This window comes from Zea mays, chromosome 9 (genome assembly GCF_902167145.1).
Source record: "Zea mays cultivar B73 chromosome 9, Zm-B73-REFERENCE-NAM-5.0, whole genome shotgun sequence".
NCBI classification, from domain to species: Eukaryota; Viridiplantae; Streptophyta; class Magnoliopsida; order Poales; family Poaceae; genus Zea; species Zea mays.
The window spans coordinates 149,945,904-149,973,222 of NC_050104.1; the positions used below are offsets into that span (position 1 = coordinate 149,945,904).

The 27,319-nt window shown below is 44.2% G+C and overlaps 2 protein-coding genes across 3 annotated transcripts; one reads left to right on the forward strand and one right to left on the reverse strand.

The window, feature by feature from the left end:
* Window positions 1–733: 733 nt before the first annotated feature.
* On the forward strand, window positions 734–6,408 carry LOC542502 (translocon at outer membrane of chloroplast34). 2 transcript variants are annotated; one of them, NM_001112052.2, is made up of 8 exons: window positions 734–931; window positions 1,031–1,146; window positions 1,684–1,791; window positions 1,881–2,005; window positions 2,893–3,157; window positions 5,608–5,676; window positions 5,763–5,924; window positions 6,006–6,408. In NM_001112052.2, exons 2-8 carry the CDS (start codon window positions 1,048–1,050, stop codon window positions 6,156–6,158), a joined length of 981 nt encoding a protein of 326 aa, NP_001105522.1. In that variant the 5' UTR covers window positions 734–931; window positions 1,031–1,047; the 3' UTR covers window positions 6,159–6,408. The 2 variants fall into 2 exon arrangements, with proteins under 2 accessions (NP_001105522.1, XP_023156778.1); XM_023301010.2 differs by having other exon boundaries at window positions 762–931; window positions 1,015–1,146; window positions 6,006–6,392.
* Window positions 6,409–7,835: 1,427 nt separating this feature from the next.
* LOC103639375 (uncharacterized) lies at window positions 7,836–10,803 on the reverse strand. Its single transcript, NM_001351742.1, has one exon. It carries the CDS (start codon window positions 10,637–10,639, stop codon window positions 8,021–8,023), a length of 2,619 nt encoding a protein of 872 aa, NP_001338671.1. The 5' UTR covers window positions 10,640–10,803; the 3' UTR covers window positions 7,836–8,020.
* Window positions 10,804–27,319: the final 16,516 nt, after the last annotated feature.

Sequence of the window (27,319 nt, forward strand, 5' to 3'; positions counted from 1 at the left end):
GTGGGATTTCGGTGCCAAAGATCATATCGACGGTGGAGGGGGCCCTCGGCCTCGGCGACCATGGCCGGGCGGTGAAGGACTCCTAGCTCACGCTTCTTCCAACTCATCCTGACAGTTGATGCTTCCTTCTCTTCATCACAATCTTAGGTTGGTCTTCGAGATTCTGAATGTTCTAGATTGTAGGTTTTAGGCAACGTTCTCCAGTTTTCATCAGTCATAGGAAAATATATTTTGGTATCTAGCAAACTTGTGCTGTATAAATTCTTTCATGCGATTTCTGCGAGTTTTAGTATCGACTGACATAGCATTGTTTCGATAGGTAAATAGACTAAGTTTACATTTATACTCACAACAATAGATGATGTTTAATCACAGATTTTGCCGTCACTATTGTACTCACGCCGCCCGTCGCCAGAGCCCTAATTTGAAGGGTCGCAATTTGTGTTCCGTGACATCGCACGGGCACGTTCCTAGTAATATATAGGTAAACAAGCATGACCTAAATCTAGGTTTATGGACCATTTTTAGGAACTACTACTCCTATTCTTTTTTACTTATCTTTTACTTATCGTGTTTTAGTTTAAAAATATACTATCAAATGACAAATATTAGAGAACGGAATTAGTAATAATGCTGCCCGTTAGCCCACAGTGAGCACTTCTTGTAGCAACCAAGCCCATGCCCATACGTAGGCTATCGTTTAGCACGGTACAGCCCACAGAGAAAATAAAATGAAAAGGGGGGAAAAGAAAAAAAGAAAAAGTTCCCGTCTTCGGTCTTCCCAAACCCCCAACATCCATGATCCATCTCATCGACACCCCCTCCGCTCTCCTTATCCCTTCCATTCGCCCAAACCCCCGCCGCCGTGACCCCTGCCAGCCCGCGGCCTTCCCCTCGTTCTAGGCTTCAACTGCCGGCCTCGTGTCTTCTGGTAAGCATCTACGCCTCACCTACGGCGCGCACACTCTGCTCCGTCCTGGCAAAATTGGTTTCTGTTTCTGATTTTGTGGAAAGCGCGTCCCTGTGGCAGGGCAAGTGAAGAGAGAGATGGCGTCGCCAATACCGCGCGAGTGGGTCGGGCTGCAGCAGTTTCCTCCGGCCACCCAGACCGAGCTGCACGAGCTCCTCGGCAAGCTCAAGGAGGAGGTACCCCACTACGCATCTATGCAACGTTCTAATGCGCGATTCAGTTACCGCCGGTTTAAAATATATATCATTCGAAAATGTGCGCTATGGAAAGTCCAATCATTACCATGCATGTAATTATTTTTCTTATCGCATGAAAATGAATGACATCGAACTCAAAAGTACTGAAACTGCAATGCGGTACAATTTGGTAATTCATACGATCGTGGATTCAGAGCAAGTAATGGTCAAAATTGTGAGTTATGGCTCTGCAGGAGCTATCTCTTGTAGAGCTTTGTCACGCACGCTAGGTCTTCAATTAGAGTCGACGACCTAACTGTGCAATATCTATATGTTATCTTGTAAACTGCTACCTCCAGAAAATTGCTTTCAATAAAGAAGGGTCTAAGATGCATTTGGTTTACTATATTGTCCTAGATGGCAAATGAATTGGGCTTGAGGTAGTATATTAGTCAAAGGATAGTCGTGTTTTCTGCTGGTTATGTTCTTTAAAAATTGGTGATCAATGCATGTTCTGTTTGTGTTTGTGGTATGAAGGATGTGAGCACATTGACAATTCTGGTGATGGGGAAAGGCGGAGTGGGGAAGTCATCTACTGTTAACTCCATCGTCGGGGAGAGGATCGCCACTGTCAGCGCTTTCCAGGTTTTTCTTCACCATGTTCTAAGTTTCTGGTTCGGCTTCTGCCAGAGTAACTTATGTGTGGTTCTGTTGTTGGATGTTGTACTGTGCAGTCTGAGGGTCTGAGACCGATGATGTGGTCGCGCACAAGGGCAGGGTTCACCTTGAACATTATCGACACTCCTGGGCTTATTGAAGGTGGATACATTAATGAGCAGGCTGTTGACATCATTAAGAGGTATGCACATTTCAGCATTTCAGCATTTCAGCATATTGAATCATATCCATACTTGCCTGAAAGTGAGGCAATCTGTTATAGATTTTATAGCATGTAATATAGGGCTTTATGTGGCACTTGCTGGACCTAGTTTAAGGAAGAATTGTTTCATATGATCTGGTTGCTTCAGTTGGATATATAGTGGATTTAACATGGTCTTTGGGTAGCACATGTAGATAACATTGTTTTCACATGAAATACTACATGGCAGATCCTTGAATGCTATGAAAAATATGTGTGCTGGAATAACCCCTTGTGACATACATATTCTTACTATTACTCTCTACAACCATGACAACACTATGGTATACTATTAATGTTTCTTTCCATAATAGTCTAGTGAAGCACTCTGTGACCTTGACTATATTTTATCAGTTGCTTGTTCTGAAAGAGAACAAACCTCTTGCAACTTCAAGAGCTTAAGCAATAGATACTTTAAAAAAGTACAGCTATTTGGGTAGAGACTTTATATGCAGAGTGGCTGTGTTATCTTGAACGATGTAGTCCATATTCAGCCCTAACAGCATTATCTTCTCTTTATTTATATATGTACCAAAACCTCAAACAAAAATAACCATTTTTTGGACAAAGAAATCACCAAGCACATGAAAGTGTGGAATTAGAGCATCTCGAGGTGTTCAGTTGAAGTTGTGTTAGAATATGAGGATATTTGATTAAACTGGCCTACTGAAATGTGTGGTTTGTTCTCACCGACATTTACCCTTGGATCCAAATGGCAAATGCAAATGAAACATTGTGTGACAAGTGCAAATGAGTGAAATAGCAACTCCTGTAGTCCCTTTTAGATTCATATACATGTACCTTACATGTTATCTATTATATTGCAGATTTCTTCTGGGCAAGACTATTGATGTTCTCCTGTATGTGGATCGTTTGGATGCGTACAGAATGGATACACTTGATGGACAGGTTATAAGAGCCATCACCAATTCATTTGGAAAAGATATTTGGCGAAGATCATTGGTTGTGTTGACCCATGCTCAACTCTCACCACCTGATGGAATCGAGTATAATGATTTCTTTACAAGAAGGTCAGAGGCACTTTTGCGATACATCCACTCGGGAGCAGGAATCAAGAAACGAGAATATGGGGTAATGCATGTTTTCATTTATCGTATAACCATTTCCATCATGCTCTGTGGAATACCCATGCAACAGTTAGGAGCTGCAATGAGTGTTTGACCTTCAGCCACTGATCATTTTCTGCCATTTTTTAGTTGGACATACTCCTGCGAAAATGCCTTTTGTACTTCTGATCTTGGCTTCACTTCTCTAATATGAGTGCTAGAACCGCACTAGCTGCTAAATTATGGTCATATACAGATGTATTTATTAATTTGCTATTAACCTTGCATGGTGATCATTTCCAGCGCCAGATTACCTTACTAGATAGTCTCCATGCAATTGGTAGCTGAACCTTACACGGTCACCATTTGCCGTTTTTGACACTAGTTCGATGGTATACACTGACTGTGAGTCTAGATATCTTTGGGGTTTACATTGTTAGCAGTCTTGTCAGTCTTATTCAATGCCATTATTTTTCCATCAATTTAGTTCGCTAATATTTTACACGGTTAAAAAAAAAACTACCAGGAGGTCACTGCAGCGTGCTGAGCGAGAGGGTAACCAGCCAGCCTTATAAGTGGTATCCTAGGTGGCTGTTGGTTCCCTGTTACTGTTGCCGCTGCCGCCTGACCCCTTTATTTCAGCCGCCTTCTGACCCCTTCATCTCACCTGCCTCTTGAAGTCTTGATCCCTTCATCCCAGCCGCCTCTTGATCCCTGCACCCCTCCCATTGACTCATGAGTGTTCCCTTCTTCTATGCTCCCTCTACTTCACACACGCTGAGATATGGGAGGCAGGCAGGCAGCCACCATTGAGGCAAGGAGTTGAGGACTTTCCAACTCTGGTGGACAGGACCATGCATCTTAGGGAGAAGCAGCAACTGACACAAATTAGTCCATCTTCGATGAAATCAAGAGCATTGGAGAGAAGAGGAAAATGTGGGCAATCGATTTTTACTGTAATCCTGGTTCAATGAGTTCACTGGTGGCAATTTATGTCTGGTGGTGCTGGTTTACCTGAGCTGAGAGAGAGAAGCAAGCCAGAGGGAGAAGGCTTCTTCTGCATCATGTGGTTCGTGAGAGCAGAAGTGATGCGGTTAGAGTTATATTAAGTTGGTAGTTGACTCGATCTGGATGTGCCATCATATGGAGCTCAGTTGTTTTTATCACTTTGTATTATTCTTCTGAAACTACATGATGTGCTGGTATATCATAGGTCATCCACTAGGTTACAAAATGCCTAAGTGTGCCAAAGCTCTAAGGGTCTTGCTTAGTGCCTTTCAAAAATATGTGTTTTCAATAATTTCCCACTTCCCAGTTAGTTATATTCGTCTGTGTATTTCATCCTCAAGTATTAGACCGTTGGAGGTAAACTCCAACCGGGTGGCGGATAACACTCGCCCTAATCCTAAGATGAGGAGGGGGCTTGAGGTTATCCTGTAGAGAAGGACGAACACAAGAACACACAAGAATTTAGAGTGGTTCGGGCCGCTAGAGTGTAATACCCTACTCCACTGTGAGTTGTACAACTGAGCTTACGTCTAAGGGAGTCTTTGCCTCGGTAACGCGCGAGTAACAGTGTAACTCGTGTGTTGCTGTCTGGGCGCGCCGCCTGCCACCGGAGTAGACAGGTGCACGTCTTATTCGTTCTTAATGCAGGGACGCCTTATGCCAGAGGCTTGTGTCACGCTCCGCCCATTGGCTTACGTCATGTGCCCTAGGTCACGTGGTGGCAATGGGACTCCATCTGAGCGGGGAGCAAGGGTCAGGTGCTACTGGACACGTGGCAGCCTCGGACCTCCCTGGCCCGAGGATTCGGAAATCACCCGTGGAGATTTGGGCCTTATTCGCAGTAGCTGGAGCTGCTGGATACGTGGCAGCACCAGACTGACCTTGATTGGGGGTCCCGATGGCACACGCAGGGGGTCCGGGACCGACCCACGGGGTTCGGTCCCTAACTGTAACCCGCATAGTGCTTCATCTCCGGGGACACGTGGTGCCTCCAGATCTCCTCTCGCCGGGGATCCGGTGGCTTACGCGGGGGTTTGGGAGCCTCCTGCGGGGGCCCGGACCTATGACTGAAGTTGTCAGACAACTTCAGCTTTGGGATACTTGGTAACACCGCGCCAATCCAGGTTACTTAGCTCCTTCCCACGTGGCTACAGATCGCCACGCAGGTCCTCGTCTGGACCCAGCAGTAATGGGTACCCTAGTTCCTGGGTACCGACATAGACTGTGAGAATTAGTGGAAGCACATTTGGCTAAATGGCTGCATCAATATTAGTTTTTTTTTCTCTACTTGCTGATTTTTTTGTGACATGCTATTTTAAAATTTTGTTTACATGGACAACATGAAATATGGATTTTTTTCAGTACATCACAGATGTCTTTATGCACAAGCAACACTGATGATTTCGTTTCATTTTTGCATCGCAAGCCAGTTCTAATGGATTATCTACATTTTGCTCTCTTTTTTAGGATTTCCCTTTGCCAATAGCATTGGTAGAGAACAGTGGAAGGTGCAAGACTAACGAGCATGGGGAGAAGGTTTGTCTGTTTATGTATTTGACCTAGCATTTCTCTGTTCTCATGCCTTAATGATTAATAGATGACGATATTTCACTGTTAAACAGATACTTCCGGATGGAACTCCGTGGGTTCCAAAACTGATGAAAGAAATTACTGTTGTTATCTCAAACGGGAGCAAGCCCATTCATGTTGATCAGAAGTTAATTGATGGTCCAAACCCTAACAATCGCTGGAAGATGTTCATACCAATTATACTTGCTGTGGAGGTGAACTGCCTTACATGATACTCTTCCCACTGACGTCCTCAAACAGAACTTTACACTCATATCTTCGGTACTCTTTTGCAGTACTTCTTGGTAGTAAAAGGAATCCGGAGGGCGATCCATGCAGATATCGCAAATGGGAAGGTGGATGACTGGGAGCAGCGTTACCGGGACTTGGTTGGAAGCAGGGACCCTGTGGAGCAGAAAGGTTCTACCACCCGGAACCGCAAAGCCTAAGTTGGTGTAGCAGAAATGATTTTATTCGTGTTGTGACCCACTCGATCTGCTTGCTGTTCCTTTTCCTAATTATGTGTTGAGGGCTTTATAGAGTTCGCTGGTTCTACTTGAAAAATAATTGCTCGTGTTGTAGTTGATAAGAATATCTTTTCCATTTTATGATGCTTGGCCCTCTTCGCAATTTTGAATATTGTTATCAAACCCCTGCTATTATGTTTAGCAAGTTGTTAAATAGCTATTGGAGTAAAAATTAGCATATTTAGGAGTAGTTCAGTTTTGAATCTAGTTTTGGTATGCTTGCTCCTGTCAGAAAAGGTTGGCAATGGAGTCAAGAGAAGAGGGCGTCGAGGGCATAGAAGGTTGGTCGGAACGACCTATAGTGTAGCGGTGGTTCAATGGTTAGGAGAAACTTGTGTTATGCATATTGGACCTGACTATCTCGCTGCACGAGAAAGGGGAAAAAAGAGTGTCTGATTGTAGCGGTGGTTCAATGGTAAAGGAGAAGCTTGTGTTATACATATTGGATCTTACTATCTCGCTGCACGAGAAAGGGGGAAAAGAGTGTCAGATTTGGTTACTCGCTATACGGGAAAAGGAAAAAAAATGAGAAAAGGAAAAAAATGAGAACATGAGTGTGAAGAAATTGACATCAACTATATTTAAGAAACATCTATCGAGTTGCTAAATCTGAATAGATTGCTAAATCTGGAAAGTAAATGAAATTTGATAGTAAGTAACTAAATTTAACAAGTCTATTTAGAGAATTATTGGAGAAGCCTTTTTTCTCAATTATTTTTAAAATTTAAAATTTAGGGAGTTATTTAGAGAACCGAGAAGTTCTTTTTCCAAGCCGGAGTGACTTCTACTTTCATAAGAAACCTTGGTTCTTGTGGCAGCCTGGCAAAAGTAGCTTCGTTCTGGGCCTGAAAGCGCAGTGCCTAATATTTCAATGGCACTATCATTAGGCCATTGTCAATGAAAATTTTATAGACACGATTAACTACAGTGACACATCATCTAAAGAGGTTTGAAACTATAATAAAATAGTCTCAGATAGTTTTATCATTGTTGTTTCCTGGGTCACATGCAAAACATAAACACCTTGAAAACAGTGTACACTGTCACATCATCAAAAACACTTACATGACATCCTATGTAATGATCATGGAACTCTTATTGAGAATGGTCTTAAGACTACCTACAGCACTCTCTATCCTACTCTCTATTTCACTCTCTATTTTAAACTTCACACTGCAAACAGTATAATCTACAATAGACTCTATCACACTCTATTTCACCCCTTATTTTAAACTTCACTCTGCAAACAGTATAATTTATAATACAAAATAATACTTTACATAGCCTGCTAGAGATGGTCTAAGGACCAAAAACCAGTGTGCGTGTAAAAAGGCTCCAACGAGTCCATCAAATCCTACACGTCACCGGATACACAATTCCAAATCTGTAAAATACTTCCAAATCTGTAAAGAAGGGTTGCTACTCCCTGTTTTGAAACATACAATTTTTATGCAAGCTAATTTGCTCATTTAAACTATTAGCTCCTCCTGAGCAATGAACCAATTAGCTTGTCTTAAATGTGGCATACAGTCATATATTTCAAAAAAGGGAGTATACATTCATGAACAATATGATAGCAACACAATAGCGGTACATAGAAGAAAACAGCATTTATATTCAACAGCAGGCCATATGTATGTACATCAGAAATAGCATAAGAGCGTATATTTGATTTTTAGTTCGCTCTTACCCTTCCAAAAAAAAAACGGAACAAAAAAAAAAGGCAAGCAGCCATATGCGTAAATCTACAAGCCCTGTTGAAACTGAATGAAGGATGGAAGGGCTCATTGCCTCAGCTTTGGTATTTTATGTGTGCTACAAAAATCTTGGTATGGCTTGAAATTGTTTCGCCATGTTACAAATTGTTTCCTCAAACATTTGTACACCTTTTCCTCGGCAGGCTGAATTTCCATGGCTGGGGTATCAAAATCTATCCTCACTGGGCCGAAATCGAACAAAGTTGCAGCTTGTTCAGGTGAATCAGGAACTTTGGCTTTTCCGCAAACAAATGTTGTGAAGACCTTATCCTCATATAGCGTTGAAGACCTATGCAGATCATCTTGGTTTTGATCTTCTTTCTCCTCCTTTCTGGTACTTCTACCCATACTGAACCTATGTTCAATCTGAGGCTCATAACTAAAATAGGACTTTCCTTCATCCAGTTCTTGTGAAGCAGGCCATCCATTGCCGTTGTCAGTGTCAGCAATGGATATTACAGGATCCAGGGCTTCAAAAACTTCTCTACATCGATCATTTATGGAATCAGTTTCTATGGGTACTCCCTGAGAAGAGCTTTCTGCATCCTTGCTTTTCTCTTCCAGCGCAAGCAGAACAGGTATGGGTAGTACTGGACCAACAAGGGCATCTGGAGAGCGTACTTTGCTAGTCAGATTGTAACTTATGCTTGAAGGTTTTGCCAACAGGAAAGGTCTAAGTTTAGTGTTCGTCAAACAGGTAGGAACATCTAAATGTTCACATAAGGTCTTCTCTGTGCTGCATGCTAGCATGTCACTGTATTTGGAGAAGGTGACATGCAGGATGTCTGATGGCAGGCCATTCAATATTCTCTGGCAAGAAATTTCAAAAATGTTCATGGGAATACTAACATTGCATAAAAAATCTGAAACTGGGTGGGGCAATGAACTAGAGTTCTCTTTTGCATATTCCGACACAGCTTCACTGATAATAATATGGCCCATCTCTTTATTGATACTAGAACCATGCTTTACCAATGCATTGCACAGATTGCCTTCAAGATACTCAGATAGGAAACGCAACTTCATTAAACTATATCTAAGGGAGAAATTGTCATACGGAGTGTCAGGAAATATAGCTAAATTACTAGCCCTGGCTGTATGTTTTGATTCATCACATGGGATATCATTGTGTGAATCTGCAGATGCACGGTACCTTTGCATTTCTAATTTCCCCATGGCTGTCAAGCAGACCAAAGCAAAGCCAGTAAATGATGTCTCTGAAACTGAGAGGTGGTTTGGAAGCACATAGTAGCCAATAATGGAGTTTTTACTCCATTTTGAAGCATATTCATCTCTTGAAACAGGCATTGAGAATACATCTTTCATTCTTCCGCTGCTGCAGCTGCAGTGATGACCTGTCAGCGAAAACCGTGAAGGAAGATCCCAAGCATACAGGTGAGAGTTATCTGGACAGCCTTGCTCTTTAGGTCCATAACAGAAAACACTGAACTCCCCTGTCTTGAACGAACCAACCAAAATAGCAAAACCAGAATTTGATGCCCACTCATGCTCCTTGGAAGGCCTCAATTCAGAAAGTCGAAACATAGCAACATTACTAGGACTTTTCAGCTCATGCTGCCACGCCAACACAGGCGTCAATGGCTGTCTCAAATCGAGGAGAATCAAGTATCGCTTTGTCACCACTGAGAAATGGAAATGATCAAGCCCACCCCTGCAGAATGCAAGGTACTGATCTGCCTCAGCAAAAGGATCAGTTTCAAGCAGTCCTGGCATTCCAACTCTCGCCAAAACCTTGTATTGACCACGATCCCCAAATCTTAAGTCGATCAAAAGGATGGATTTTGAACTCGCGACGATTATCATCCATGGTTGTGCCCCATAGTCACAGCTTAGCCATTCCCCAGTGTCATCCTTGCTGCCAACATCAATTTTTATCTTTCCACCTTGACGTGTGTCCAGATTGAACCAGCACAGCTCCCCACTCTCCAGCAACACAACACATTCGGATGGCAAATGCCTGCTCCAACAAGCATGCACAATTACAGAGTCAACCTGCTGCTTGGCAATAGGCACTAAGACAGAAGTCCCCAAATCCTGTGACTCAACCCTGAACCAATTCAGGGAGTACATTGTCACAGCAAGCAGGAACCCCTCAGGGTTGTCTTCCAGCTGCGACGGCCATGACGACTCATTAGCAGTGGTAACAAGCTGCTGGATGCGGTGGCCCGGGTGCATAAACCCATCACTCTGAACGACCGGCGAGAGAGGCGTGGAACCAGTGACAGTGGTGGCATCCAGAGTAACAAAGGCAACATGCTCCGCATTCTCGCCGTAGGGGAAAAAGAGAATGAGAGAGCACGAGAGCCGGAGGACGGCGAGCAGATTGGAAGGCGGAGAAGATGAAGACGGTTGGGGGATGAGTGTGTCAGCGAGGTAGTCAAAGTCGGAGCGCGGGAGGAAGGAGGTGCCTCGGACAAAAGAGCGGAGGAAGCGGTTCAGGCCGCGGGTGGAGGAGCGCGGCAATGGGATGGGGTAGGGGAGGGAGAGCAACGGGGTGCGCGGCGGGAGAGGGGAGAAGTGGAGGGGGCCGCGGGAGGCGGCGGCGGCAGGCAGCGGGTCAACGGACGGCGCAGCGAAGACGGCACAAACCGGGAAGACGGAGCGCCAATCCTCGGAGAGGTTCATGGACGGCAGGGGTCGCGCGGGCGCGGAGTGAATCGGTGGGGCGGCAGGCACGGGAACCAATCGGGTGGAGAGCGGCGGCGGCCACGCGATGGAGCGGAAGGTGGAAAGGAATCGTCGGCAGGAAGGGTTTCAGATTGGAGAATCGCCGTAGCCGGCGTGTCGGCGGAGAGCCTTTTGGGTTCCGGTTTCTTTTCTGTGACGGTGAATTCATGATGGGTGCAATCTTATATTCCTGTCAATGCTGTATTATTTGAATATATGCTATGATAATATATTTTATAAATATTTTTAAAATTTCAGTATAACTATCTCTAACGAGAACCCAAAATTTTAAGTCTTTATTTTTTATTTAGGTACTTTAATATTGATCTCAATCTACATGTGTTGAGTTGTATTTAGGTTTTATTCCGTTATTCCAATTCCACGTGAATTTGAGTATATTGAAGTGGATTATAGTAAAATTTGGCTTGCTATAGATTTAAATCGACTCAATACCATCGAATCCACATGGATTAACAGTAAAACGAACAAGCTTTTAGATGTAAATTAGTTTAATTTACACAACAATCTAGTTCAATACATGTTGATTAGGATTAATATTAAAGTATCTAAACTAAACCTAACGGAGCATGGCGGGACGAAATTTTTCCCGCGAAGATTTGATAGAGACCTGAATTATAAGTCAGACCATCCTCCCGTGTGGCTAGTTCAAATCCAATAAATTGCCTCACTGCGTAAATATGCAAAAATCACATTCGCTAACTCCAACCATCGTTCCCTTCACTTGATCGACGCTCGCCCATGTGACAATATTTTGCTTCAGTTGCCCATTCTTCCTTATAATCTTTTTTAACATGTTTCTATGATAACTTTCTTAACACAAATTTGTGCAAATGCGTGTCTTTATATTACTAAATCATTGTAAAAAATAGAGGCACCATTTTTACAGATTTTTAATTGTTTCAATTTTAGGTGCCTCAGATGTCGTACCGATATCCTCTACCTTGTTAGTTAAATATTATTGTGTATTAAAAGGGAAATGTGCCATTGTGCCATTTCTAGTATATTTTGGTGATTAAGTGTCCAACACATATTAAGTGAGTTATTTTATATCAAATGATGAATTAAGTGCAAATCAACAAAGAAGGTATGTTTCTAGACTTAGTACATTTGTTTTGGGTACTAATAAAGTTACCTAAGTGCTAGAAACAGAAAAAGAAAAAGATTGGAAAAGAGTGTCTGTGTGTAGCCAAGACTAAGCACAGTCTGGCACACCGGACTGTCCGGTGGTGCACCAGACAGTGTCCGGTGCGCCAGACGGGTCCAAGGTGAACAGGCCACTCTCGGGACTCGACGACGGCGTACGGCTATAATTCATCGGACTGTCCGGTGGTGCACCGGACTGTCTGGTGGGTCGGTCGCGACGAAGTCGTCGCTCTCGGGAAAAGTTCAACGGCGTACGGCTAAAATTCACCGGACTGTCCGGTGAGCCAACGGTCAACTTCGCAACGGTCGGCAGCATGATCTGAGGGCGACACGTGGCCCGCACCAATGGTCGGAAGGGGCACCGGACTGTTCGGTGTGCACCGGACAGTGTTCGGTGCGCCAACCGACGCCAGAGTTGCAACGGTCGTCTGCGCCAAATTAGGAAGGAGATCCGCACCAGACATGCTACAGTGCCTACGGTGGTGCACCGGGCTGTTCGGTGCGACACCCAACAGAAGGCAAGATTAGCCTTCCAAGATTGCCTCCAACGGCTCCTAGGTGCCTTGGGGCTATAAAAGGGACCCCCTAGGCGCATGGAGGAGTCACCCAAGCATTCTTTGATCATTCCTAAGCACCAAGACTCCATTCTCGCGCATTCGATTCTTTGAGATAGTGACTTGAGCTCCAATTGAGTAGAGAACTCCGTGAGTTGTGTTTTGAGCTCAAGTTATGGCTTGTGTGCGTGATTGTGCTCTGGTTTTGAGTCTTGTGTGTGTTGCTCTTCCCTCACTTACTTCTGTGCTTCTTTGTGAACATCAATTGTAAGGGCGAGAGGCTCCAAGTTGTGGAGATTCCTCGCAAACGGGAGAAAGTATAAGAAAGAAGAACATTGTGGTATTCAAGTTGATCATTGGATCACTTGAAAGGGGTTGAGTGCAACCCTCGTCCATTGGGACGCCACAACGTGGAAGTAGGCAAGTGTTATACTTGGCCGAACCACGGGATAACTCATGTGTCTCTTGTGATTGCTTTTCTGTGTGATTATTGTGACTCGCAAGAGCTCGCTCTATAGCCACTTGGTTTTATCATTCTAACACTTAACCAAGTTTTGTGGCTATTAGTTGTTGAATTTTACAGGATCACCTATTCACCCCCCCCTCTAGGTGCTCTCAATTGGTATCAGAGCCGTTCTCTTCACGCAAGGGACTAATCGCCCGAAGAGATGGATCCTAAGGGAAAGGGGATGGTGGTCAACGACAAGACAAAGGAATCCATCGTCAATGAGCCAAGAGATGATAAGCCCTTGGACTCTGGCTCGAGTCATAAGAAAAGAGACGGGAAGAAGAAGAGGCGCATCAAGAAGATTGTCTATTACGACAGCGACGAGTCTTCTTCTTCACCAAGAGACGACGATGACGAGAAAAAGAAACCGGTTAACTCAAACTATTCATTTGATTATTCTTGTATTCCTTTTAATTACAATGCTCATTTACTTTCAATTCCACTTGGGAAACCTCCGCACTTTGATGGAGAAGACTACTCATTTTGGAGTCACAAAATGCGTAGTCACCTATTTTCTCTCCATCCAAGTATTTGGGAGATTGTTGAAAACGGAATGCATTTTGATAGTACTGACAACCCCGTTTTCATTAATGAGCAAATCCATAAAAATGCACAAGCGACCACTGTTTTGCTAGCATCCTTGTTGAAAGGGAATTAGGCTTACACCTAGTTCCTAAATAGTTTTGGTGGTTGAATCGCCCAACACAAACAATTGGACTAACTAGTTTGCTCTAGATTATATGTTTTACAGGTGCCAAAAGTTCATCTATAACTATGCTAAATCGACTGTCCGGAATAACGTAGATTATTCCGGACAGGAGAAGCTTTTTGGAAAAACAGGCCAAGCGCGGACCGTCCGGGCCCTTGCGGCGGACCGTCCGCAACACTAGAATGACTCTCGGACAGAACCAATGCAAAAATACAAGTTTCCATTACGGACTGTCCGAAGGAAAAGCCAAGACCGTCCGAGCCCTCGCGCGGACCGTCCGGCCTCAGGCGCGGACCGTCCGGTCGGTATGAAACCGAAAAACCCGAAGGTGACGGGTTCGGAGAAATGAATTTTAGCGGCCTCGCGGACCGTCCGGGCCAGGCGGGCGGACCGTCCGCGACTGGCTCTGTCTGACATCTGACGACGCATTAAATGCAATATAGCCGTTGATATAGCCGTTACTGCTGACCGTTGCATTGTCAGCCGTTGATCTACAGGGGCGGACCGTCCGCACCAGGAGGGCGGACCGTCCGCGCTCGGCAGAATGGCCCAACGGCTAGGAAGTGGTTGGTGGCTATAAATACAACCCCAACCACCTCCATTCATATCATCCAAGCATTCCAACCTTCAACATTCAATACAAGAGCTAGCACTCTCTTCCAAGACACATTCAAAGCCTCCACCTCTCCAAGTTTCACAATTGAGAAAAGAGATCATTAGTGATTAGTGACTTGAGAGAGGAAGTGATCCGTGTGTTACTTGTCGCTCTTGTCGCTTGGCTTTTTTAATCGTGCTTTCTTGATTCTTTCATTGTGATCAAGCTCACTTGTAATTGAGACAAGAGACACCAATCTTGTGGTGATCCTTGTAGGAACTTTGTGTTCCAAGTGATTGAGAAAAGAAAGCTCACTCGATCCGTGGATCGTTTGAGAGAGGGAAGGGTTGAAAGAGACCCGGCCTTTGTGGCCTCCTCAACGGGGAGTAGGTTTGCAAGAACCGAACCTCGGTAAAACAAATCCGTGTGTCACACTCTCCATTTGGTTGCGATTTGTTTTCCACCCTCTCTCGCGGACTCATTTCTTTATTACTAACGCTAACCCGGCTTGCAGTTGTGTTTATATTTGTAAATTTCAGTTTCGCCCTATTCACCCCCCCTCTAGGCGACTATCAATTGGTATCAGAGCCTGGTGCTTCATTAGAGCCTAACCGCTCGAAGTGATGTCGGGAGATCACACCAAGAGGGAGATGGAGACCGGCGACGACAAGCCCACTACAAGCCAAGGGAGCACTTCATCGGAAGAGTCCCGCACCAAGAGAAGAGAGAAGAAGAAGAAATCCTCCAAGCGGAAGGAGAAAAGATCTTCCTCTTCTCACCATAAGGAGAAGAAGGAAAAATCTTCTCACAAGCCGCATCGGAGTGGGGACAAGCACAAAAGGATGAGGAAGGTGGTCTTCTACGAGACCGACACTTCATCGACCTCCACCTCCGGCTCCGACGCGGCGTCCGTCACTTCTAAACGCCAAGAGCGTAAGAAGTATAGTAAGATCCCCCTACGCTACCCTCGCGTTCCTAAACATACACCTTTACTTTCCGTCCCATTAGGCAAACCACCAACTTTTAATGGTGAAGATTATGCTATGTGGAGTAATTTGATGCGATTTCATCTAACCTCTCTCCACAAAAGATTATGGGATGTTGTTGAGTATGGTGTACAGGTACCATCGGTAGGGGATGAGGACTACGACACGGACGAAGTGGCCCAAATCGAGCACTTCAACTCTCAAGCCACAACCATTCTCCTTGCCTCTTTAAGCAAGGAGGAATACAACAAAGTACAAGGGTTGAAGAACGCCAAGGAGATTTGGGACCTACTCAAGACAGCGCATGAGGGTGATGAACTCACCAAGATCACCAAGCGGGAAACGATCGAGGGGGAGCTCGGTCGCTTCCGTCTTCGCCAAGGGGAGGAGCCACAAGACATGTACAACCGGCTCAAGACCTTGGTGAACCAAGTGCGCAACCTCGGGAGCACAAAATGGGATGACCACGAAGTGGTTAAGGTTATTCTGAGAGCCCTTATTTTCCTTAACCCTACTCAAGTACAATTAATTCGTGGCAATCCTAGATATACACAAATGACCCCCGAGGAAGTCATCGGGAATTTTGTTAGTTTTGAATGCATGATTAAGGGCTCCAAGAAGATCAACGAGCTTGATGAGCCTTCCACATCCGAGGCGCAACCCGTGGCTTTCAAGGCAACGGAGGAGAAGAAGGAGGAGTCTACACCAAGTAGACAACCAATTGACGCCTCCAAGCTCGACAACGAGGAGATGGCCCTAATCATCAAAAGCTTCCGGCAAATCCTCAAGCAACGGAAGGGGAAGGACTACAAATCCCGTTCCAAGAAGGTTTGCTACAAGTGTGGTAAGCCCGGTCACTTTATTGCTAAATGTCCATTATCAAGTGATAGTGACAGGGACAACGACAAGAAGGGCAAGAGGAAGGAGAAGAAGAAGTACTACAAGAAGAAGGGCGGCGATGCCCATGTTTGTCGGGAGTGGGACTCCGACGAAAGCTCAAGCGACTCCTCCGACGACGAGGACGCCGCCAACATCGCCATCACCAAAGGCCTCCTCTTCCCCAACGTCGGCCACAAGTGCCTCATGGCCAAGGACGGCAAAAAGAAGGTAAAATCAAAGTCCTCCACTAAATATGAAACATCTAGTGATGAGGATGATAAAAATGAGGAGGATAACTTGCGTATTCTTTTTGCCAACCTTAACATGGAACAAAAAGAAAAATTAAATGAGCTAATTAGTGCTATCCATGAAAAGGATGATCTCTTGGACTCCCAAGAGGACTTCCTGATCAAGGAAAATAAGAAGCATGTTAAGGTTAAAAATGCTTATGCTCTAGCAATGGAAAAATGTGAAAAATTGTCTAGTGAGCTAAGTACTTGCCATGAGACTATAGACAACCTTAGGAATGAGAATGCAAATTTGTTAGCTAAGGTTGATTCTCATATTTGCAATGTTTCAATTCCTAGAAATAATAATGATGATTTGCTTGCTAGGATTGAAAAATTGAACATTTCTCTTGCTAGCCTTAGAAATGAGAATGAAAAATTAATTGCTAAGGCTAAGGATTTTGATGTTTGCAATGCTACCATTTCCGACCTTAGAACTAAGAATGATTTGTTGCATGCTAAGGTTATTGAATTAAAGTCTTGCAAACCCTCTACATCTACTATTGAGCATGTGTCCATTTGCACTAGATGTAGAGATATTAATGTTGATGCTATCCATGATCACCTTGCCTTAATTAAAAAACAAAATGATCACATAGCACAACTTAATGCTAAAATTAGAGAGCATGACTTAGAAAATGAAAAATTTAAATTGGCTAGAAGCATGCTCTATAATGGGAGACGTCCGGGCATTAAGGACGGCATTGGCTTTCAAAGGGGAGACAATGTCAAAATTAATGCCCCTCCTAAGAACTTGTCTAATTTTGTTAAGGGCAAGGCTCCCATGCCTCAGGATAACGAGGGTTACATTTTGTACCCTGCCGGTTATCCCGAGAGCAAAATTAGAAGAATTCACTCTAGGAAGTCTCACTCTGGCCCTAACCATGCTTTTATGTATAAGGGTGAGACATCTAGCTCTAGGCAACCAACCCGTGCCAAGTTGCCTAGAAAGAAAACTCCTAATGCATCAAATGATCATGCCATTTCATTTAAAACTTTTGATGCATCTTATGTGTTGACTAGCAAATCTGGCAAGGTAGTTGCCAAAATTGTTGGGGGCAAACACAAAGGCTCCAAGACTTGTGTTTGGGTACCCAAAGTTCTTGTATCTAATGCTAAAGGACCCAAAACCGTTTGGGTACCTAAAACAAAGAACTAAATTTGTTTTGTAGGTTTATGCATCCGGGGGCTCAAGTTGGATACTCGACAGCGGGTGCACAAACCACATGACCGGGGAGAAAAGGATGTTCTCCTCATATGAGAAAAACAAAGACCCCCAACGAGCTATCACATTTGGGGATGGAAATCAAGGGTTGGTCAAAGGTTTGGGTAAAATTGCTATTTCACCTGACCATTCCATTTCAAATGTTTTTCTTGTTGATTCATTAGACTACAATTTGCTTTCCGTATCACAATTATGTCAAATGGGCTACAACTGTCTTTTTACTGATACTGGTGTTACTGTCTTTAGAAGAAGTGATGATTCAGTAGCATTTAAGGGTGTGTTAGAGGGTCAGCTATACTTAGTAGATTTTGAAAGAGCTGGACTCGACACATGTTTAATTGCTAAGACTAACCTGGGTTGGCTTTGGCACCGCCGACTAGCCCATGTTGGAATGAAGAATCTTCACAAGCTTCTAAAGGGAGAACACATTTTAGGACTAACCAATGTTCATTTTGAGAAAGACAGGATTTGTAGCGCATGTCAAGCAGGGAAGCAAGTTGGCACTCATCATCCACACAAGAACATAATGACGACTGACAGGCCACTGGAGCTCCTACACATAGATCTATTCGGCCCGATCGCTTACATAAGCATCGGCGGGAGTAAGTACTGTCTAGTTGTTGTGGATGATTATTCTCGCTTCACTTGGGTATTCTTTTTACAGGAAAAATCTCAAACCCAAGAGACCTTAAAGGGATTCTTGAGACGAGCTCAAAATGAGTTCGGCTTAAGGATCAAGAAAATAAGAAGCGACAATGGAACGGAGTTCAAGAACTCTCAAATTGAAAGCTTCCTTGAGGAGGAGGGCATCAAGCATGAGTTCTCTTCTCCCTACACGCCACAACAAAACGGTGTAGTGGAGAGGAAGAACCGAACTCTGTTGGACATGGCAAGAACCATGCTTGATGAATACAAGACACCGGACCGGTTTTGGGCCGAAGCGGTCAACACCGCCTGCTACGCCATCAACCGGTTATATCTTCACCGAATCCTCAAGAAGACATCCTACGAACTCCTAACCGGTAAAAAGCCCAACATTTCATACTTTAGAGTTTTTGGTAGCAAATGCTTTATTCTTGTTAAAAGAGGTAGAAAATCTAAATTTGCACCTAAAACTGTAGAAGGCTTTTTACTAGGATATGACTCAAACACAAGGGCATATAGAGTTTTTAACAAGTCCACTGGACTAGTTGAAGTCTCATGTGACGTTGTGTTTGATGAAACTAACGGCTCTCAAGTAGAGCAAGTTGATCTTGATGAGATAGGTGAAGAACAGGCTCCACGCATAACGCTAAGGAACATGTCCATCGGGGATGTGTGTCCTAAGGAATCCGAAGAGCCTCCAAGTACACAAGATCAACCATCCTCCTCCATGCAAGCATCTCCACCAACTCAAAATGAGGATGAGGCTCAAAATGATGAAGAGCAAAATCAAGAAGACGGGCCACCTCAAGATAATAGCAATGATCAAGGGGGAGATACAAATGATCAAGAAAAGGAGGATGAGGAAGAACCAAGACCGCCACACCCAAGAGTCCACCAAGCAATCCAACGAGATCACCCCGTCGACACCATCCTCGGCGACATTCATAAGGGGGTAACTACTCGATCTCGGGTTGCTCATTTTTGTGAACATTACTCTTTTGTTTCCTCTATTGAGCCACACAGGGTAGAGGAAGCTCTCCAAGATTCGGATTGGGTGGTGGCGATGCAAGAAGAGCTCAACAATTTCACGAGGAACGAGGTATGGCATTTAGTTCCACGTCCTAACCAAAATGTTGTAGGAACCAAATGGGTCTTCCGCAACAAGCAAGATGAGCATGGTGTGGTGACAAGGAACAAAGCTCGACTCGTGGCCAAAGGGTATTCACAAGTCGAAGGTTTGGATTTCGGTGAAACCTATGCACCCGTAGCTAGGCTTGAGTCAATTCGCATATTATTGGCCTATGCTACTTACCATGGCTTTAAGCTCTATCAAATGGACGTGAAAAGTGCCTTCCTCAATGGACCAATCAAGGAAGAGGTCTATGTTGAGCAACCTCCCGGCTTTGAAGACAGTAAGTATCCTAACCATGTCTATAGGCTCTCTAAGGCGCTTTATGGGCTCAAGCAAGCCCCAAGAGCATGGTATGAATGCCTAAGAGATTTCCTTATTGCAAATGGCTTCAAAGTCGGCAAGGCCGATCCTACTTTATTCACTAAAACTCTTGAAAAAGACTTGTTTGTATGCCAAATTTATGTTGATGATATTATATTTGGGTCTACTAACGAGTCTACATGTGAAGAGTTTAGTAGGATCATGACACATAAATTCGAGATGTCGATGATGGGGGAGTTGAAGTATTTTCTAGGATTCCAAGTCAAGCAACTCCAAGAGGGCACCTTCATTAGCCAAACGAAGTACACTCAAGACATTCTTGCTAAGTTTGGGATGAAGGATGCCAAACCCATCAAGACACCCATGGGAACTAATGGGCATCTCGACCTCGACACGGGAGGTAAGTCCGTGGATCAAAAGGTATACCGGTCGATGATTGGATCATTGCTTTATTTATGTGCATCTCGACCGGACATTATGCTTTCCGTTTGCATGTGTGCAAGATTCCAATCCGACCCTAAGGAATCACACCTTACGGCCGTAAAACGAATCTTGAGATATTTGGCTTATACACCTAAGTTTGGGCTTTGGTACCCTCGGGGATCCACATTTGATTTAATTGGTTATTCGGATGCCGATTGGGCGGGGTGCAAAATCAATAGGAAGAGCACATCGGGGACTTGCCAGTTCTTGGGAAGATCCTTGGTGTCTTGGGCTTCAAAGAAGCAAAATTCGGTCGCTCTTTCCACTGCCGAAGCCGAGTACATTGCCGCAGGACATTGTTGCGCGCAATTGCTTTGGATGAGGCAAACCCTGCGGGACTACGGTTACAAATTAACCAAAGTCCCTTTGCTATGTGATAATGAGAGTGCAATCAAAATGGCCGACAATCCCGTCGAGCATAGCCGCACTAAGCACATAGCCATTCGGTATCATTTTCTTAGGGATCACCAACAAAAGGGGGATATCGAGATTTCTTACATTAATACTAAAGATCAATTAGCCGATATCTTTACCAAGCCACTTGATGAACAATCTTTTACCAGACTTAGGCATGAGCTCAATATTCTTGATTCCAGAAATTTCTTTTGCTAAGCTTGCACACATAGCTCTTTTGAATACCTTTGATCATATCTCTTTTATATGCTATGACTAATGTGTTTTCAAGTTTATTTCAAACCAAGTCATAGGTATATTGAAAGGAAATTGGAGTCTTCGGCGAAGACAAAGGCTTCCACTCCGTAACTCATACTTCGCCATCACTCCGAGCAACTCTCTCGTCTTTGGGGGAGAAATGAGCATCAAGGAAAAGGACTTCATCCTTGGGGGAGAGAGTAAAAGCTCAAACGCAAAAGGACTTCGTCTTTGGTATAATCTTAACTCACTTATTTATGACCAAAGGGGAAGATTGCACCAGGAGGGCTCTAATGCTTCCGTTTTTGGCGATTCATGCCAAAGGGGGAGAAAGTAAGAGCCCAAAGCAAAAGGACCGCACCACCACCAATTTCAAAAACTTAAGTGTTGAATATTTTTCAATTGATAATCCTATTGTGTTCAAAAGGGGGAGAAAGTAGTATTTCAAAATGACATATCAAAAACCCTCTTGAACACTAAGAGGAGGATCTCATTTAGGGGGAGTTTTGTTTAGTTAAAGGAAAAGCATTTGAAACAGGGGGAGAAAATTTCAAATCTTGAAAATGCTTCTCAAAATCTTATTCATTTGCCTTTGACTATTTGCAAAAGAACTTTGAAAAGGATTTACAAAAGAGTTTGCAAAAACAAAACATGTGGTGCAAGCGTGGTCCAAAATGTTATATAAGAAAGAAACAATCCATGCATATCTTGCAAGTATTTATATTGGCTAAATTCCAAGCAACCTCTGCACTTATATTATGCAAACTAGTTCAATTATGCACTTCCATATTTGCTTTGGCTTGTGTTGGCATCAATCACCAAAAAGGGGGAGATTGAAAGGGAATTAGGCTTACACCTAGTTCCTAAATAGTTTTGGTGGTTGAATCGCCCAACACAAACAATTGGACTAACTAGTTTGCTCTAGATTATATGTTTTACAGGTGCCAAAAGTTCATCTATAACTATGCTAAATCGACTGTCCGGAATAACGTAGATTATTCCGGACAGGAGAAGCTTTTTGGAAAAACAGGCCAAGCGCGGACCGTCCGGGCCCTTGCGGCGGACCGTCCGCAACACTAGAATGACTCTCGGACAGAACCAATGCAAAAATACAAGTTTCCATTACGGACTGTCCGAAGGAAAAGCCAAGACCGTCCGAGCCCTCGCGCGGACCGTCCGGCCTCAGGCGCGGACCGTCCGGTCGGTATGAAACCGAAAAACCCGAAGGTGACGGGTTCGGAGAAATGAATTTTAGCGGCCTCGCGGACCGTCCGGGCCAGGCGGGCGGACCGTCCGCGACTGGCTCTGTCTGACATCTGACGACGCATTAAATGCAATATAGCCGTTGATATAGCCGTTACTGCTGACCGTTGCATTGTCAGCCGTTGATCTACAGGGGCGGACCGTCCGCACCAGGAGGGCGGACCGTCCGCGCTCGGCAGAATGGCCCAACGGCTAGGAAGTGGTTGGTGGCTATAAATACAACCCCAACCACCTCCATTCATATCATCCAAGCATTCCAACCTTCAACATTCAATACAAGAGCTAGCACTCTCTTCCAAGACACATTCAAAGCCTCCACCTCTCCAAGTTTCACAATTGAGAAAAGAGATCATTAGTGATTAGTGACTTGAGAGAGGAAGTGATCCGTGTGTTACTTGTCGCTCTTGTCGCTTGGCTTTTTTAATCGTGCTTTCTTGATTCTTTCATTGTGATCAAGCTCACTTGTAATTGAGACAAGAGACACCAATCTTGTGGTGATCCTTGTAGGAACTTTGTGTTCCAAGTGATTGAGAAAAGAAAGCTCACTCGATCCGTGGATCGTTTGAGAGAGGGAAGGGTTGAAAGAGACCCGGCCTTTGTGGCCTCCTCAACGGGGAGTAGGTTTGCAAGAACCGAACCTCGGTAAAACAAATCCGTGTGTCACACTCTCCATTTGGTTGCGATTTGTTTTCCACCCTCTCTCGCGGACTCATTTCTTTATTACTAACGCTAACCCGGCTTGCAGTTGTGTTTATATTTGTAAATTTCAGTTTCGCCCTATTCACCCCCCCTCTAGGCGACTATCACTTGTGCAGGGGCGAGTACAATAAAGTGAGCGGCTTAGACAACGCCAAGCAAATCTGGGACACCCTCAAGATTTCTCATGAGGGGAACGACGCCACCATGATCACCAAGATGGAGTTGGTGGAAGGCGAGCTGGGAAGGTTCACAATGATCAGGGGAGAGGAGCCAACGTAAACGTACAACAGGCTCAAGACCCTAGTCAACAAGATCAGGAGCTATGGAAGCACGAGATGGACGGACCACGACGTCGTCCGACTCATGCTTAGGTCCTTCACTGTTATTGATCCTCATCTTGTGAACCTCATCTGTGAAAATCCCAGGTACACAAAGATGACTCCCGAGGAGATTCTTGGGAAATTTTGTGAGCGGGCGGATGATGGTTAAGGAAGCGCGGTACGTGGATGATGCTCTTAATGGCCCAATGCCCGTCTACGAGCCTCAACCTGTTGCTCTCAAGGCAACAAGTAGCAGGGAGGCGCTACCTAGCAAGGTGGCACAAGTTGAGGCGGTCGGGCTAAACGAGGATGAAATGGCCCTAATCATAAAGAGCTTCAAGACGTCTTTGAAAGGACGCAAGGAGTACCCTAACAAGAACAAAGCAAAGGGAAAGCCCTCCTGCTTCAAGTGCGGTAAGACTGGTCATTTTATAGCAAATTGTCCCGATAACTCTAGTGACCAGGAACAAGGAAAGGGCGGGAAGAAAGAGAAGAAAAAGAGCTATAGGAAGGCAAAGGGCGAAGCACACATCGGAAAGGAATGGGACTCGGACTGCTCGTCTTTCGATTCCGACGACGAAGGACTCACTGCCTCAGCCTTCAACAAGTCCTCTCTCTTCCCCAACGAACGCCACACCTGCCTCATGGCAAAGGAGAAAAAAGTAAGCGTTCGTGAAACCCCTAAGTATACTACTTCAAGCGATGATGAATCTAGTGATGATGAAGTAGACTACACTGAATTATTTAAGGGTTTAGATAGATCAAAAGTAGATAAAATTAATGAGTTAATTGATGCTTTAAATGAAAAGGATAGACTTTTAGAGAAGCAAGAAGACATTTTGTATGAAGAGCATGATAAATTTGTTAGTGTACAAAAATCTCTTGCTTTAGAAACTAAAAGGAATGAAATTCTATCCTCTGAATTATCTATGTGCCATTAATCAATTTCTAGTTTAAAGATTTTGAATGATGATTTAAATGCTAAGTTAGAAGTAGCTAATAAATCTAGTTCATGTGTGGAACATGTCGTAATCTGTAATAGGTGCAAGGATTTTGATATTAATGCTTGTAACGAACATCTTGCATCCATTACTAAATTAAATGATGAAGTTGCAAGTCTTAATGCTCAACTTAAGACTTTCAAGGTTCATTTTGACAAGCTAAATTTTGCAAGAGATGCCTACACTGTTGGTAGACACCCCTCTATCAAGGATGGGCTTGGCTTTCGAAAGGAAGCCAAGAACTTAACAAGCCAAAGGGCTCCCATTCCCGCCAAGGAGAAAGGGAAGGCCCCTATGGCAATTAGTGCTCAAAAGAATCATGCTTTCATCTATAGTGATAGAAAATTTTCTAGAAATGCTCATAGGAGTTATACTTATGATTCACATGCTATGATTGCTTCAAGTTCTTCTTTTGTGCATGGTAGAAATATGCCTAAGAAAAATGTTGTTCATGTGCCTAGGAAAGTATGTAATGAACCTTCTACAATTTACCATGCTTGCAATACTTCTTTTGCAATTTGTTGTAAGAATAAGAAAGTGATTGCTAGGAAGTTGGGGGCCAAATGCAAGGGAGACAAGACTTGCATTTGGGTCCTAAAGACTATTGTAACTAACCTTGTAGGACCCAACAAGATTTGGGTACCTAAAATCCAAGCCTAATTTGCCTTGCAGGTTTATGCATCCGGGGGCTCAAGCTGAATTATCGACAGCGGATGCACAAACCACATGACGGGGGAGAAGAAGATGTTCACCTCCTACGTCAAGAACAAGGATTCCCAGGATACAATTATCTTTGGAGATGTGAACCAAGGCAAAGTCAAAGGCTTGGGCAAGATAGCCATTACAAATGAGCACTCTATCTCTAATGTATTTTTAGTAGAGTCGCTAGGCTACAATCTTTTGTCTGTTAGTCAATTGTGCCACATGGGCTACAATTGTCTATTTACAAATGTTGATGTGTCTGTCTTTAGAAGGAGTGATGGTTCACTAGCATTTAAGGGTGTATTAGACAGTAAACTCTACTTAGTTGATTTTTCAAAAGAGGAGGCCGATCTAGATGCATGCTTAATAGCTAAGACTAGCATGGGCTAGCTGTGGCATCGTCGTCTAGCACATGTTGGGATGAAGAACCTCCACAAACTTCTAAAGGGAGAACATGTGTTAGGACTAACAAATGTGTGTTTCGAAAAATATAGACCTTGTGCAGCTTGTCAAGCAGGAAAACAAATGGGGAGCACTCATCACAACAAGAATGTGGTGACAACATCAAGACCTCTGGAGCTACTACATATGGACCTCTTCGGACCGGTTGCTTACCTTAGCATCGGGGGAAGTAAGTATGATCTTGTTATTGTTGATGATTTTTCTCGCTTCACTTGGGTATTCTTTTTGCAGGATAAATCAGAAACCCAAGGGACCCTCAAGCGCTTTCTAAGACAGGCTCAAAACAAATTTGAGCTCAAGGTGAAAAAGATAAGAAGCGACAACGGGTCCGAGTTCAAGAACTTGCAAGTGGAGGAGTACCTTGAGGAGGAAGGGAACAAGCACGAGTTCTCCGCTCCCTACACACCTTAGCAAAACGGTGTGGTAGAGAGGAAGAACATGACGCTTATCAACATGGTGAGGACGATGCTTGGAGAATTCAGGACACCCGAGCGGTTTTGGTCGGAAGCTGTGAACACAGCTTGCCATGCCATAAATCGACTCTACCTTCATCGCCTCCTCAAGAAGACCTCGTATGAACTTCTAACCGGTAACAAACCCAATGTTTCATACTTTCGTGTATTTGGGAGTAAATGTTACATTCTAGTGAAGAAAGGTATAAACTCTAAATTTGCTCCCAAAGCTGTAGAAGGGTTTTTGCTAGGTTATGACTCAAATACAAAGGCGTATAGAGTCTTCAACAAATCATCAGACTTGGTTGAAGTCTCTAGCGACATTGTATTTGATGAGACTAATGGCTCTCCAAGAGAGCAATTTGATCTTGATGATGTAGATGAAGATGACGTTCTAACGGTCGCAATTCGCACCATGGCAATTGGAGATGTGCGACCACAGGAACAACAAGAGCAAGATCAACCTTCTTCCTCAACGATGGTGCATCCCTCAACTCAAGACGATGAACAGGTTCCTCAAGAGGAGGCGTATGCTCAAGGGGGAGCACAAGAAGACCAAGTTATGGAGGAAGAAGCACCACGGGCCTCTCCAACTCAAGTCCGAGCGATGATTCAAAGGAATCATCCCGTCGACCAGATTCTGGGTGATATAAGCAAGGGAGTAACCACTCGCTCAAGACTAGCTAACTTTTGTGAGCATTACTCGTTTGTCTCTTCTATTGAGCCTTTTAGGGTAGAAGAGGCCTTGTTAGATCCGGACTGGGTGTTGGCCATGCAGGAGGAGCTCAACAACTTCAAGCGAAATGAAGTTTGGAGCCTGGTGCCACGTCCAAAGCAAAACGTTGTGGGAACCAAGTGGGTGTTCCGCAACAAGCAAGACGAGCACGGGGTGGTGACAAGAAACAAGGCTCGACTTGTGGCAAAAGGTTATGCCCAAGTCGCAGGTTTGGATTTTGAGGAGACTTTTGCTCCTGTGGCTAGGCTAGAGTCTATTCGCATTTTGTTAGCCTATGCCGCTCACCATTCTTTCAGGTTGTTTCAAATGGACGTAAAGAGCGCTTTCCTCAATGGGCCAATCAAGGAGGAAGTGTACGTGGAACAACCCCCTGGCTTTGAGGATGGACGGTACCCCGACTATGTGTGTAAGCTCTCTAAGGCGCTCTATGGACTTAAGCAAGCCCCAAGAGCATGGTATGAATGCCTTAGAGATTTTCTAATTTCTAATGCTTTCAAGGTTGGGAAAGCCGATCCAAATCTTTTCACTAAGACTTGTGATGGTGACCTATTTGTGTGCCAAATTTATGTCGATGACATAATATTTGGTTCTACTAATCAAAAGTCTTGTGAGAAGTTTAGCAGGGTAATGACACAGAAATTTGAGATGTCGATGATGAGCGAGTTGAACTACTTCCTTGGATTCCAAGTGAAGCAACTCAAGGACGACACCTTCATCTCTCAAATGAAGTACACTCAAGATCTTCTCAAGCGGTTTGGGATGAAGGACGCCAAGCCCGTGAAGACGCCAATGGGAACCGATGGACATGTCGACCTCAACAAAGGAGGTAAGTGAGAGCACCTAGAGGGGGGTGAATAGGTGATC

Coding starts and splice junctions, on each gene's coding strand:
- LOC103639375 (NM_001351742.1), bottom strand. CDS start 10,639: ATGAACCTCTCCGAGGATTGGCGCTCCGTCTTCCCGGTTTGTGCCGTC.
- LOC542502 (NM_001112052.2), top strand. CDS start 1,048: ATGGCGTCGCCAATACCGCGCGAGTGGGTCGGGCTGCAGCAGTTTCCT. Junction 5,677..5,762: donor CTAACGAGCATGGGGAGAAG/GTTTGTCTGTTT, acceptor ACTGTTAAACAG/ATACTTCCGGATGGAACTCC. Junction 5,925..6,005: donor CAATTATACTTGCTGTGGAG/GTGAACTGCCTT, acceptor ACTCTTTTGCAG/TACTTCTTGGTAGTAAAAGG.